Here is a 14687-nt window from a genome sequence, read left to right on the forward strand (position 1 = left end):
TGTTTCTGGTAAGTAACCAAACTTCTACTAGGAGAAGCCAATAATTTATGCTGTGTGGATTTGACTTGCATATATGTTCCTACTTCCTAATAGGATCTGGGGATTAGAAAGTTAGGAAGTAAAGACAAGCATCCATGGTATTGCTTTTTCAAACGCACTACATTAGCTATTCTTTTCATGTCAATGACATTGTTTTTCTTGCCTTTTTACATGTATAATTAGTTGGTTTCACATTGCAATGTCACCCAAAGAATCAGTCACGCGCACAGCTTGTGCGCGGCCTGTGCGCGACCTGTGCACGACCTGTGCGCGCGGCCTATCCGCGACTTGTGCGCGTGGCCTGGGGCGCGGTTCAGGTAGCGTTGTTGAGGCACGGTTTGCGCGTTTCAGGCGCGCTGGTGATGCGCTTCAGAAGCGACATGTGCTTCTGATGCTGTTCCAGGGTGCTTCCGACGCCGTTCCAAGGGGGTGCTTCCGACGCCGTTCCGGTTTAAGGTGCCACTTTAGGCATCGTGCAGGCTGCCAACGCCATGAATGGCGTATAAAAAAAAAAAAAAAAAAAAAGGTCTACGGGGCTTGAACCCGTGACCATGGATTAGCTCCTTAATCGATTAGGAATAGTCCTTGAACCAAGGGACTAAAGCCCATATATTGTATTTATGCTTTAATTTATATATATATAAATGTATATATGGATATGTACATGAGTTTATGCATAACTAATTTTGATTAAATTATTGTTTGTTGTATTTATTTCAAAATAAATAAAACAGGGCTTGAAGCCGTGACCATGGATTAGCTCCTTAATCAATTAGGAATAGTCCTTGAACCATTGGACTAAAGCCCATAATTTGCATTTATGCTTTAATTTATATATATAAATGTATATATGGATATGTACATGAGTTTATGCATAAATAATTTTGATTAAATTATTGTTTGTTGTATTTATTTCAAAATAAATAAATTATGTATATTTGTTGCCAAAGTAACATGTTACATAATTTTATTTGTTTTTTAAATATATAAGCATGGTATTATTGTATAAAATAATCAACCCAAAGGAGGATTATTTTAATATAATAATAAATAAAGTAATCATAAATATATGACATATAAAGTTTACCTTGCATTCGATATGTTAGTCCAAAGACAGACATATTGTTTTTTCGGTTTTATTGTCAATATTTATGAATTAATTTTGTATAAGGATACCAATTACAAGTTAATGTTTTTTGTCCAAAGATTGAATATTAATGTTTGTGCTAGGTATCTTGCATGATGTTTATTCATTCATGTATGTATGATGCTTATGTGACTAATTGTGAGCTTTATTATTATGAATTTAGCATCTTCTATATCTGCAAATGTTAATAACATTCCTGTGCTTAACGGCACAAATTTCAAGAAATGGAAAAAGCACGTTATAATTGTGCTCGGGTGCATGGATTTAGACTTTGCATTAAGGGAGGATCGGCCTTCAGATCTTACTAGTGCCAGCACTGCTGAGCAAAGGTCTACTATGGAAAAATGGGAACGATCCAATCGCATGAGTCTAATGATTATGAAGCACTCAATTCTAGAAGCAATAAGGGGTGCAATACCTGAGGAAACCCAAGCCAAGGCATTCTTAGACCAGATAGCAAACCGATTCGCTGCAAACGAAAAGGTTGAGACAAACACTATTCTTAGTAAGCTTGTCTCTATGCGGTATAAAGGGAAAGAGAATATTAGGGAGTACATTATGGAAATATCTAATCTTGTGACGAGACTCAAGGCACTAAAGTTAGAGTTGTTGGAAGACATACTCGTGCACTTGGTCTTGATCTCTCTACCTACACAATTCAGTCCATTCAAAATCAATTACAATACACAAAAGGAAAAATGGACTTTGAATGAGCTTATTGCTCAATGTGTGCAAGAGGAAGAGAGATTGAAGCAAGAAAAGATAGAAAGTGCTCACTTGGCTTCCACATCTCACGGATTTGGTACCAACAAGAAAAGAAAGAGGGATAATAAAGGAAAACAAACTGCAGTTTCTGGGACATCAAAGCAAAAGGAGCAAAAGAAACAAGATAAAGATATCACTTGTTTCTTTTGCAAGAAGGCTGGTCATATGATGAAGACATGTACCAAATACGCTGCTTGACGTGAAAAGAAAGGTACACTTCTCAACTTTGTTTGTTCAGAAATTAATTTAGCTGTAGTGCCGAATGCCAACTGATGGTGAAAGATACATCTATGTGGGAAATGGCAACAAGGCTGCAGTCAAGGCTATTGGTCTTTTCATATTACAGTTAGACTCTGAATGTACATTGGATTTAGAAGAGACTTTTGTAGTACCGTCTTTTAGACGGAATTTAATTTCTGTTTCATGTTTGGACAAATTTGGATATTGTTGTTCATTTGGAAATGGAATGGTTAGTCTTTATCTAAATTCAAATATTATTGGTACAGGTAGTCTAACAGACAAACTATATAAATTGAACATAAAGGCCACTAATGGAAATGAAACCTTGCATTCAAGTAATTATGGCATTAAGCGAAAATTAATGAATGAAAATTCATTAATGTTATGGCACAAGCGTTTGGGTCATATTTCAAATCAATGAATACAAAGACTTGTGTCAGATGGAATTCTCGATCCACTTGATTTCTCAGACTTTCAAGTCTGTATAGAGTGCATTAAAGGAAAACAAACAAATATGAAGAAAAAGAATGCCAATAGGTGCAGTGATGTCTTGGAATTGATACATACAGACATTTGTGGTCCATTTCCTACCCCTTCTTGGAATGGACAACAATATTTTATCACTTTCATTGACGATTACTCGCGTTATGGGTATCTTTATTTGATTCATGAAAAGTCTCAGTCATTGGATGTGTTCAAGAATTTCAAAGCTGAAGTTGAGAACCAACTAAGCAAGAAAATAAAAGCCGTCAGATCTGACTGTGGAGGTGAATATTATGGTAGATATGACGGATCCGGAAAACAATATCCAGGGCCATTCGCCAAACATTTGATGGAGTGTGGTATCGTTTCTCAATACACCATGCCAGGGACTCCGAGCCAAAATGGTGTAGTAGAGAGGCGAAACCGTACTCTTAAGGATATGGTAAGAAGTATGATTAGTCATTCCACCTTACCAGAATCATTTTGGGGCGAAACCATTAAAACTGCAGTTTATATTTTGAATAGAGTACCAAGCAAAGCAGTAGCCAAAACCCCATAAACAATGACACAGACAATGGACATTAGATCAAATGGTTCAGATGACAAGAAACATTGGCATATCAGAGTATAACTTATGTGACTGAGGGTTTCTATTGAAAATGAGAAATCATAATTAGGGGCATTGAAATTGTCTGCTGGATATATACTTGCAAAAATTATGGTATTTCTTATGTCCCTTTCAATCATTTGCTCAAGTTTGTACAATCTTTACCATGTATCTAATAATACATATAAATGCAAGGATGCTGCATACTCCACAAATCTTCTCTGCATCTTAACCACCTCCATGTTTTTGCCTTTGCCTGTGCCTCCTCTCTGATTGTGGTCCCATTTTTTTATTTCTTTTTTCCTTTTCAGTCCTCTAACTTGTAATTATTATGCCTCAGCTGTTTAAAGCCTGTTTAGTAAAATCTAGTATCTTTTTCTGTTGCTTAGTTGCTGTCTTACTTACCATGCTTTCTTACTTCCCTAATTCAACCCTAAATCCAAATTTATCATTTTCTATTATTATTGTTATTATTTGTTATTCCAACATTAGTCAAAGGCCCTCACAATAAATATATGGAAATTCTCAATTCATAATAACTCTTTTTCTTTTCAAAAAATATAAAAGTATAAAAACTATTTAATATAAATAAGTTAGAATGTGTTTAATAATGATTTTTAAAAATATTTTTAATACTTAAAAAAAATAAAAACTTTTTTTTTCTTTTAGAATAACTATAAAACGCAATAGAAGGGTGGTAGATGGTAGGTGGTGGTGTACGAGTGCCACGAGGCTAAGTGGCAGACAAATATTTAAAAAGATAAATACATCGAAATTCAATATAAATATTTTATATAATTTAGTCAATGCATTTACAATAAAAAGGATACTGCAACATGTTTTGATAGTTGGTAGTGGGGGCTATCTGCCCACTTTAAGATAGTCATGAGTAACTTTGCCATTTGGGCTTTTTTTTTTTTTTTCTTTTTCAAAATTCGGATATTGAAAATGAGAAGGAAAATGTTTTATTTATTTCTAATGGGTCTAGAAATAAACCCATCAAGTCAAATGGGTGGTTGATGTTTATGATTGAAGAAAATGATTCAGATTTTAATCTTCTCACACCCTTGTATTATTTATTAGAAAGGAGAGGACAAAGTTTAATGTGCAATTATTACACAATCAAATGATATAAATGCTCAAAAACTTGAAGGGGATATGATGAATTTAATGTGCAGTAGCAAAATCCAAAGTTTTCTTACTTTTGGGTACAGTCTACTATGAATACATAGTAGACCCTTTTCTCACCTCTTTGTATTTGTGCTATCCTTTCCTACAGAATCACAGCCCCTACCATTTGCTCTCTCTTTCCACCATTTATGAGCTGCTACTTCCCTCAAAAGCACCACTTCACTTTCTCCCACTTTACATATAATCCTTTTTAATATTTTTGTTAGAAAAAATTATTTTCCTTTTCTATTTAGACATACCAAACCAATTGAAGTTTATTTTATTTTATTTTATTGTCTTTAATTGAAAATTGAAAATTAGTCATTAATGTTGGTTGGTTTTTTGTACAGTAATGAGTCAAAATATTGAGATTAGTAGGGCAAATTGGACTGACCCCATCCAAAGAAAGCACTTTATTGATCTTTGTCTTCAAGAGGCAAACAAAGGCTTTAGATCAGGTGGAGGTTTAAAGTCTAGTGCTTGGCCTCGAATTGCTGAAGAGTTGGAGAAGTTACTTGGAAAACGTTATACTTCAAAACAACTTAAGAATGGGTGGGATTACATGAAAAGACAATATCTCATTTGGAGTAAAATGATGACTATGACAGGACATGGTTACAACTCTGTAACCAAAACTTTTGATTGGCCAGCTGAAAAATGGGAAGAATATCTACAGGTAGTTTTTTTTTTATGGATTTGAGTGAATTTTAAAAATAATTGTCTTATATATATGTATATATGACTAATTTGTTGTTTATCTTGTAAAATAGAAATATCCAGAAGCTAAACAATTCCGTTTTAAACCATTAGCAAATGTGGAAGAATTAGAGGCATTGTTTGAAGGAGTGTTAGCTACTGGGTCTAAAAATTGGAGCTCTGGGGGAGTGATAGCTTCTGGGGCTGAGGAATCATCAACACATTCTACATCTATGCCTAGCGAAACTTCAATTAGTTTAGAAGAAGATGAGGATTTGCCAAGAAATACTAATGATGAAGCAGAAGGTTCTAAGAAAAAATAGAAGAAAGGAAAGAAAGAGCAAACTCAAGAAGAAATGAATAGAATAGTGAATGTGTTGGAGAATTTTGAAGGACCCACAGTCAAAGAATGCATGAAGATTTTGAAGAGGCTTTTGACTTATGAGGATCCATTATACTATGTAGCAATTAATGCATTCTGCAAGAAGAAAGAGTACAGAGAGGTGTGGATGGAGATGGAAAGTGACGAAGAGCGAATGGGATGGATTCAAAGCTTGCGAAAATAACTTTTTAAATATTTGTTTTAGATTTGTGGAATGCCTAGGGTATATGACTTATATGATGATTTTAATTTGGTACTTTTGGTTTGTTTGTTTTGAATATTTGATGCATTTAAACTTTTCCAATTATAAGACTTTCTCTCTACATTTTATGGATATTTGTTTTGGATATTTATTACTCATACATTGTTATAACTATTTGATTATATTGTTATGTTTTTATTTCATAACTATTTTTTTTATAATAGATATTCTTATGGAGAATCCTTCACATCACTCAAATAGTTCAAGTTCATCATCATCAAGTGAAGATGAAGATACAAAGTTAGAAGTGACAAGAGTTTTAAAAAGAAGATTGGTTGTGTTCTCAAATTATTGAGTGACTCATCCATTAATAAGGAACGCGTCTCTACTTCATCATTTACAGGTTCACTTTTCATTCAAGAGCTTTTAAATGGTTCATCTAGCACATGTTATGAACTAATGCGGATGGAAAAACATGGATTTATTTCTCTATGTCACATGTTTCGAGAAAAAGGATGGCTTGTTGACAGTAAACATTTGAATGTTGAAGAGAAAATGGCCATGTTTCTTATGACTATTAGTCATAATCTTCAGAATCGATTGATTAAGAATAGATTCCAACACTCAAGTCAAACAATTCATAAATACTCCCATGAGGTTTTAGTGGCCATGGTGAATTTCTCAAAAGAGATGATTACTCCTCCATCATTCAATGATAGTTCAAATGGTATCTCCAATCGTCGGCTAAGACAAATTTTTAAGGTACATTATTTTTTATTTCTAATTATTCATATCATATTTGTATTATTCTCATATAAAAATAATTATTTATATTTTAAAGAATTATTACCATGTAGGATGTTGTTGGTGCAATTGATGGAACTCTTATCCATGCATGTATTCCCACTAATCAACAAGTACCTTATTGAGGTCGTGGGAGAGGAGAGTGTTTTCAAAATGTTATGGCAGTTTGTGATTTTGACATGATATTTAGGTTTGTTGTTGTTGGATGGGAAGGAACAGCTCATGATTCAAGAGTCTTGACAGAAACTATTCGTAACCCGCAACATAATTTTCCAATGCCCCCATCAGGTAAATATTTTATTTTCATTTTATTTAATATAATTTGTATTTATTCATTATAATAATCAACTCAATCCTTTTTTTTCAGAAAAATATTATTTAGTAGATGCAGCATACACACACACTCGAGGTTTTATGGCACCATATTGTAATGTGCGCTATTGGTTGAGTGATTTTCGTAGTGGTGGTAAAGTTGTAGGAAAAGAGGAGATATTCAACCAATGTCATGCAAGATTAAGAAATGTCATTGAACGTGCTTTTGGTGTTGTTAAGGCGCGTTTTCCAATCTTGAAGAGAATGGCACCTTATTTGTTTACTACTCAAACAAAAATTGTCATGACATGCTTCTCCATTCACAATTTTCTTCGACAAATCTCAGTTGCGGATAGATTATTTTCTGAATATGACAATGAAGTGGAATTGGAAAGTGACAATGCCAATCAAAATCAAAACTCAACTACAAGCAGTTTTTTTGCAGCATCTGATCAAGAATTCATGCAACAGTTCCGAAACCAAATCGCAAATGAACTCTTTCAAGTGTTTAGTTAACTTGTCATTTTTAGCTTTTTACCATTGTAAGAAATGCAATGTTTAGATATTAGCATAAAATGTGATGTCTTCGAATATTTGAAAATATGTACTTGAATTGTTATGTTTTTTCTTTAATTTGATTTAGGTTTTATCAATCCATTATTTTTCATATTATTAAGTTTAAATATTTTATTTTAATTATATAAAAAATAAATACATTAATTCTTTTTTGTAAGAATGATAATGATAAATTATTTATTATAACAATTTTATTATTTTGAACTTTTTAAAAATAAGTTAAATTATATTTTATTTAATACATTAAAATATTAAGATATTGGTTTTCAGCATATAAAAAAACAAACAGCTTAATACTTAATAGAAATAAAATTTTAAAAAAACAAACAACTTAATGCTTAATGCTATTAAGCATTATTTAGTATTAAGTTAACAAAAAGTTCTATTTAGAATTAAGCCAAAAAAACAAACGCCACCTTAAAGTGGCACCTTAAACCGGAACGGCGTCGGAAGCACCCCGGAACGGCGTCGGAAGCACATGTCGCTCCTGAAGCGCATCACCAGCGCGCCTGAAACGCGCAAACCGTGCCTCAACGACGCTGCCTGAACCGCGCCCCAGGCCGCGTGCACAGGCTGCGCACAGGTCGTGCACAGGCCGCGCACAGGTCTTGCACAGGCCGCGCACAGGTCGTGCACAGGCCGCGCACAGGCCGCGCACAGGTCGCGCACAGGCCGCGCACAGGCTGCGCACGTGACTGATTCCTTGGGTGACATTGCAATGTGAAACCAACTAATTATACATGTAAAAAGGCAAGAAAAACAATGTCATTGACATGAAAAGAATAGCTAATGTAGTGCGTTTGAAAAAGCAATACCATGGATGCTTGTCTTTACTTCCTAACTTTCTAATCCCCAGATCCTATTAGGAAGTAGGAACATATATGCAAGTCAAATCCACACAGCATAAATTATTGGCTTCTCCTAGTAGAAGTTTGGTTACTTACCAGAAACAGAATTTAAAATTTGGTAATATTATAAGTTGCTTTAAGATTGAAATTGATTAGAGGATTATAATTTGCATTATCACTGATCATTCTTTTTACATTTATTAATGCACATTACTGAGCATTTTGTACTTTCTTTGTGACAGTGCAAGCTCTTAACACAATATCCTCCAAATTAAATATATCTGCGAAATTAAATAACACCTATTGGAGTGTCAGCCAGTCTTCTTGCAGAAAGGGTCGAGACTTCAATGTAAACATCACATCAGAGATTCGAAGCCTTGTCACCTGCAACTGCACTTTCGTCAACTCCACTGTCTGCCATGTGACAAGCATGTATGGCTTTCTTTTCTTCTTCTTCAGTAATACAAGCATTAGGGTATGTAAAATTTAAATCATTCGCAAATGGGCTGACATATATTGCTTAAATGTATGTAACCAGCATATTAGACAGTTGTGTAAGTATGTGCTATTGGGATGGACAAAACTCCTTTTTAGACCAAAACTTTGATGATCTTTTACCTTAATTAGTAGACTTCATGTCACTACTTTGACTGTTCCAATTTTTGAAAATCAAATTAATCAAATCTTTGTTTGTAACTGTATCATATTTGGCCTGAGCATATTAAGGCAACTACCAACCTTAGTTATTTTTTCTTGTGTATTAATTTTATTTTTCCTTCTCTTATTATTTTTGCTTCATTTTCTGAATTATAGCCAGCTGAAGGGTCTTAATTTGACTGGAGTTTTACCTACTGAATTTGCAAGTCTTAAGTATCTGCAAGAACTATAAGTGACATATGTTTCTCTACGTTGGGAAGTCAATTGAGAAAATGATTTGTTAGCCTTGGTGGTTCATTGAGTTTGATTTTGAATTTGTTTATTTAATTTGTCAAACAAATTTCACAACTCATCAAAACCTTAATCCCTACTAATTGGGTTTAGCAATGTCACTAAGCTATAGAGATCGATTTGAACATTCTATGATAATGAAGTTATTGTTGCATTTCAATTAGAACAGAACATCAGCCCATTGGAAACATTCATACACGTACAATTTTCTTAGAACATGGCGTCTAGTCTTCTTAATCTTTTATAGTTACACGAATGCTGCCACAGATGCCAACCACCTGATTGGTTTCTTTTTATTCAGTGATCTTGTGAAGATAATAGATTCTAAGGCAGGTTCTTTTTTTATGAACAGTGATCTCACCCGCAACTATTTCAATGGATCAATACCTACAAGTTTCTCTCGGCTTCCTCTTGTTAACCGGTAAGTTCTTATTATTTGCATCAATGAGGACTTTTCTTTTTCAGCAATTTACTGAGCAGTTACTAGTTGGCAAATCTGTACCTTTTGGAATTCTGCAGGTCCCTTTTGGGGAACCGTCTATCTGGATCAATTCCTAAGGAAATCGGTGATATTGCTACACTTGAGGAGCTGTGAGTCATGAAACAGAATTCTATGTCTATTAGAGCAATGAACGCTGAAACTTGACCAGTTCAAATTGTCTTTCCCAGGATCTTGGAAGATAATCAACTAGAAGGACCACTTAATGAAAACCTTGGAAATTTGGGCCGTTTGAGGAGACTGTAAGACTGCTGTTCTTTTTCCTTTTTCTCTATGTGCTAATTATTACTATTTTATTTCAGATTATATTTTATTATCTGAAATATAGAAAGGTTGGATTAAAATCCTACTACTAGCAAAAATATCTTTTCCAGGGAATTCATAGGATTATCTATTTTTGCTTCTGCAGCCTTCTCTCTGGAAACAATTTTACATGAACGATACCGCAAAATTTTCGCAATCTGAAGAATTTAACTGATTTGTAAGTGATATGATTATCCTGGAATTTTATTTTTGTTTTTATTTGTTTTTTGATGCCAAGTTTTTCTGAACTCCATATACCTCTTGCAGTAGGATAGATGAGAATAATTTATCCGGGAAAATACCTGATTTAATTAGGAACTGGACCAAACTTGACAAACTGTAAGGTGGTGTTTGTTTTTTTACTTAATTCTAAATAGAACCTTAATACTTAATAGTATTAAATATTAGGTTGTTTGTTTTTGTAGTATTTTATTTCTATTAAGTATTAAAAAGTAAAAAAAACCATTGTGTTATTTTTTCTATTTAGAAAAAGCCACATATTTTGGCTTTTTCTATTTAGTAAAAAGTTTATAATAAGTCATGAAAAAGTAAAAAAACAAACAACCTAAATTCTAAAACTAAATGGTTTTCAGCAAAAAGCCAAAAAAACAAACACCACCTAAGTATGGTACTTCTTTTCATTTATCTGCTAAATCTTTGGCACTTAGAGAAATTCCATACATGCTTGATTTAAATTCTGGTGTTACTCATAAGCATATTAAATTTTTGCAGGTTTCTTCAAGGCACATCAATGGAGGGCCCCATTCCTTCGACTATATCCCAGTTGAAAAACTTAACTGAGTTGTGAGCTTGCATTTCACTATCTGAGAATTTCTATACTCAGTTCATGATTTTATTCATGGTGAAAATTCAAAACTAGAAATATAAGTGTCTAATCTGTTCTGGTGGGTTTTGGTTGTCAAGATGATATCTAATTTGAATGGAGCAAGCATGTCTTTTCCTGATTTGCAGGATATGAAGAATATGACAAGATTGTGAGTTGAAGATGGATATATTTTATAACAAGCTGCATTCGACTTTTATTTCATTTTGGTCCCACCAACTTATCAAGTTGCTTCTCTTATTTGTTTCGTTCAGGGCACTGAGAGATTGCTTGATTACTGATCAAATCCCTCCCTATCTTGGAGAAATGAAAAAATTAAAAATCTTGTAAGTTGTTTTGGATTGTAATTCTTATAGAGATGTTTGGTTGTCTGAATTTTCTATCTTATGCTTATGGTCTAAAAATTCCAATTAAGTTGACAAAGAATCTTAGTTGAGTTGATTTTTTTTTTTTCTGATTCATGTTCATGTAAACATTTTCCTTATAGAGATCTGAGCTTCAACCGATTGACCGGTAAAATTCCCGAAAGCCTACAGAGTTTGGACTCTATAGATTACATGTAAGTTAAATATTTGTTATAAAGTATGTCTAAGCATCCATAAACTCAACATTTTACTTATTTCTCAGCTAGTATTCTTTGTATGCATCGATAACTTGTTTAATTTCAACTGAGAGATGATGCTATCTGTGTACAGGTTTCTGAATGACAACTTGCTAAGTGGAGAAGTACCCAAAGGGATATTAAACTGGAAAGAAAACGTGTTAGTAATTGTCAAAGTTTTTTATTATTTTTATTTTGGCTATGAAACTGTTCATGTCTTGTTAAAATTTTACATACGTTGTATTGTTTTTCTAGTTGTGAATCTCCCATTCAACATCATTTTCCAATCAAGGAATACATCACTAATGCTATAACAATCTCTGTTGCAGTGATTTATCTTACAACAATTTTACAGGATCACCTCCATCTACTTGCCAGCAAAACGATGTGTAAGTTTCCTTTTGTATCTTACTTCTTCATCCCTTATTTTTTTCCTCATCTTTTACAAACTTTTTGTTTTTTTTTTTTCCAACAGGAACTTTGTTTCCAGTTATTCATCTTCAAAGAGTAGCACGTAAGTTCATTCATGTTAGGACATACTTATTTTATTTGTTTTATTTTTATTTTTATATTAGGATTAAAAATGAGACTGAACCAAAGTTCTATTTTGTAGAGTACAATGGTGCTTAAAGAAGGACCTCCCATGCCCTGAAAAACCCAGATGTAAGTATTGAAACCCATCACACTTCCTATTATGGCAATGAAGAATTTTCATTCCTAGCCACTTATAATTCTTGATGAAAGTGTTGTCTGCCATGATTCCAATTAAGTTAACTTGCAGATCATTCATTTTTTATCAACTATGGAGGAGGCAAGATGAGTTTTGAAGGGAATGAATATGACAAGGACGTAGATGGAAGGGTAATCCATGGTCACGGGTTCAAGCCCCGTAGACCTTTTTTTTTTTTTTTTTTTATACGCCATTCATGGCGTTGGCAGCCTGCACGATGCCTAAAGTGGCACCTTAAACCGGAACGGCGTCGGAAGCACACGTCGCTCCTGAAGTGCATCACCAGCGCGCCTGAAACGCGCAAACCGTGCCTCAACGACGCTGCCTGAACCGCGCCCCAGGCCACGCGCACAAGTCGTGAATAGGCCGCGCGCACAGGCTGCGCATCGGCCGCGCACGGGCCGCGCACGGGCCGCGTACACCATATTCAATTATTTTTTATTGTTGTCGGGATATTTTTGGTATTAGATTAGGTATTGATTTTTTCCATATGAATTCAATGCACCAAGGGCCTTCTGATATGGTATGGGCCAGATAAGGTTGGGTGGTCCTGGTTCATTTTTAGTTGACTCATTCCTTGGGTGACAATGCAATGTGAAACCCACTAATTATAAATGTAGAAAGGCAAGAAAAAGAATGTCATTGACATGAAAAGAACAGCTAATGTAGTGCATTTGAAAAAGCAATACCATGGATGCTTGTCTTTACTTCCTAACTTTCTAATCCCCAGATCCTATTAGGAAGTAGGAACAGTCTTGTAACAAAGTCCACACACCCTAAAAAGGTGAGCTTATATGCAAGTCAAATCCACACGGCATAAATTATTGGCTTCTCCTAATAGAAGTTTGGTTACTTACCACCCTCAGGCCACCGGATGTTTACCCGGTCGTTAATTTCAGGGCCCCATGGGATTAGTTGAGATGTGCGTAACCTGGTTCGGACACTCACGGTTAAAAAAAAAAAAAAAAAAATGTTTGGTTACTTACCAGAAACAGAATTTAAAATTTGGTAATATCGTTGCTTTAAGATTGAAATTGATCAGAGGATTATAATCTGCCTTATCACTGATCATTGTTTTTACATTTATTAATGCACATTACTAAGCCTTTTATACTTTCTTTGTGACAGTGCAAGCTCTTAACACAATATCCTCCAAATTAAATATATCTGCAAAATTAAATAACAGCTATTGGAGTGTCAGCCAGTCTTCTTGCAGAGAGGGTCGAGACTTCAACGTAAACATCACATCAGAGATTCGAAGCCTTGTCACCTGCAACTGCACTTTCGTCAACTCCACTGTTTGCCATGTGACGAACATGTATGGCTTTCTTTTCTTCTTCTTCAGTAATACAAGCATTAGGGTATGTAAAACTTAAATCATTCGCAAATGGGCTGACATATATTGCTTAAATGTATGTAACCAGCAGATTAGACAGTTGTGTAAGTATGTGCTATTGGGATGGACAAAACTCCTTTTTAGACCAAAACTTTGATGATCTTTTACCTTAATTAGTAGACTTCATGTCACTACTTTGATTGTTCTAACTTTTGAAAATCAAATCAAATCTTTGTTTGTAACTGTATCATATTTGGCCTGAGCATATTAAGGCAACTACTAACCTTAGTTATTTTTTCTTATGTATTAATTTTATTTTTCCTTCTCTTATTCTTTTTGCTTCATTTTCTGAATTATAGCCAGCTAAAGGGTCTTAATTTGACTGGAGTTTTACCTGCTGAATTTGCAAGTCTTAAGTATCTGCAAGAACTGTAAGTGACATATGTTTCTCTACGTTGGGAAGTCAATTGAGAAAATGATTTGTTAGCCTTGGTGGTTCATTGAGTTTGATTTTGAATTTGTTTATTTAATTTGTAAAACAAATTTCTCAACTCATCAAAACCTTAATCCCTACTAATTGGGTTTAGCAATGTCACTAAGCTACAGAGATCGATTTGAACATTCTATGATAATGAAGTTATTGTTGCATTGCACGATGCCTAAAGTGGCACCTTAAACCAGAACGGCGTCGGAATCACCCATCGGAGCGGCGTCGGAAGCACCCCGGAACGGCGTCGGAAGCACACGTCGCTCCTGAAGCGCATCACCAACGCGCCTGAAACGCGCAAACCGTGCCTCAACGACGCTGCCTGAACCGCGCCCTAGGCCACGCGCACAGGCCGCGCACAGGTCGCGCGCACCAGCAGCGCCCTCAGTCGCACGCACCAGCGGCGCCCTCAGCCGCGCGCACCAGCGGCGTAAGCACCAGCAGCGCGCACCATCAGCGCGCCTGAAAACTTGAATATGGTTTTGAGGAAAATGGAACCAGGGCTCTGATACCATTGTTGTGACTTCATGTCTTCTCCATTAACACCAAAACACACATACAAAATATATTCAACAATCAGTCTTTAGATAGGAACCAACTTGAATCCATTTTGACGCTTTTGATGAAGAGGTATCGATCTTCTAAGGCTGATGGAGGGCACCACCTTT

At 35.0% G+C, this 14687-nt stretch overlaps 2 protein-coding genes and 1 long non-coding RNA gene across 3 annotated transcripts; all 3 read left to right on the plus strand.

Moving 5' to 3' along the window:
- The first annotated feature begins 3887 nt into the window (after positions 1-3887).
- Positions 3888-5863, plus strand: LOC104877481 (L10-interacting MYB domain-containing protein). The gene is made up of 2 exons (XM_010645788.3): positions 3888-5127; positions 5222-5863. Exons 1-2 carry the CDS (start codon positions 4804-4806, stop codon positions 5468-5470), a joined length of 573 nt encoding a protein of 190 aa, XP_010644090.1. The 5' UTR covers positions 3888-4803; the 3' UTR covers positions 5471-5863.
- Positions 5864-9739: 3876 nt separating this feature from the next.
- LOC104877483 (uncharacterized) lies at positions 9740-10826 on the plus strand. The gene is made up of 5 exons (XR_002029073.2): positions 9740-9810; positions 9889-9960; positions 10128-10199; positions 10289-10360; positions 10754-10826. It is a non-coding gene; the product is annotated as an uncharacterized LOC104877483 (long non-coding RNA).
- A 124-nt stretch (positions 10827-10950) lies between these two features.
- On the plus strand, positions 10951-12096 carry LOC109121814 (probable LRR receptor-like serine/threonine-protein kinase At1g53430). Its single transcript, XM_059735484.1, has 7 exons — positions 10951-11016; positions 11120-11191; positions 11353-11424; positions 11561-11626; positions 11796-11855; positions 11942-11980; positions 12042-12096. The coding sequence occupies exons 1-7, from the start codon at positions 10973-10975 to the stop codon at positions 12094-12096; spliced, it is 408 nt and encodes a 135-aa protein (XP_059591467.1). The 5' UTR covers positions 10951-10972.
- The last annotated feature ends 2591 nt before the right edge of the window (positions 12097-14687 follow it).

Source organism: Vitis vinifera, chromosome 19 (genome assembly GCF_030704535.1).
Source record: "Vitis vinifera cultivar Pinot Noir 40024 chromosome 19, ASM3070453v1".
In the NCBI taxonomy this organism is placed as follows: domain Eukaryota; kingdom Viridiplantae; phylum Streptophyta; class Magnoliopsida; order Vitales; family Vitaceae; genus Vitis; species Vitis vinifera.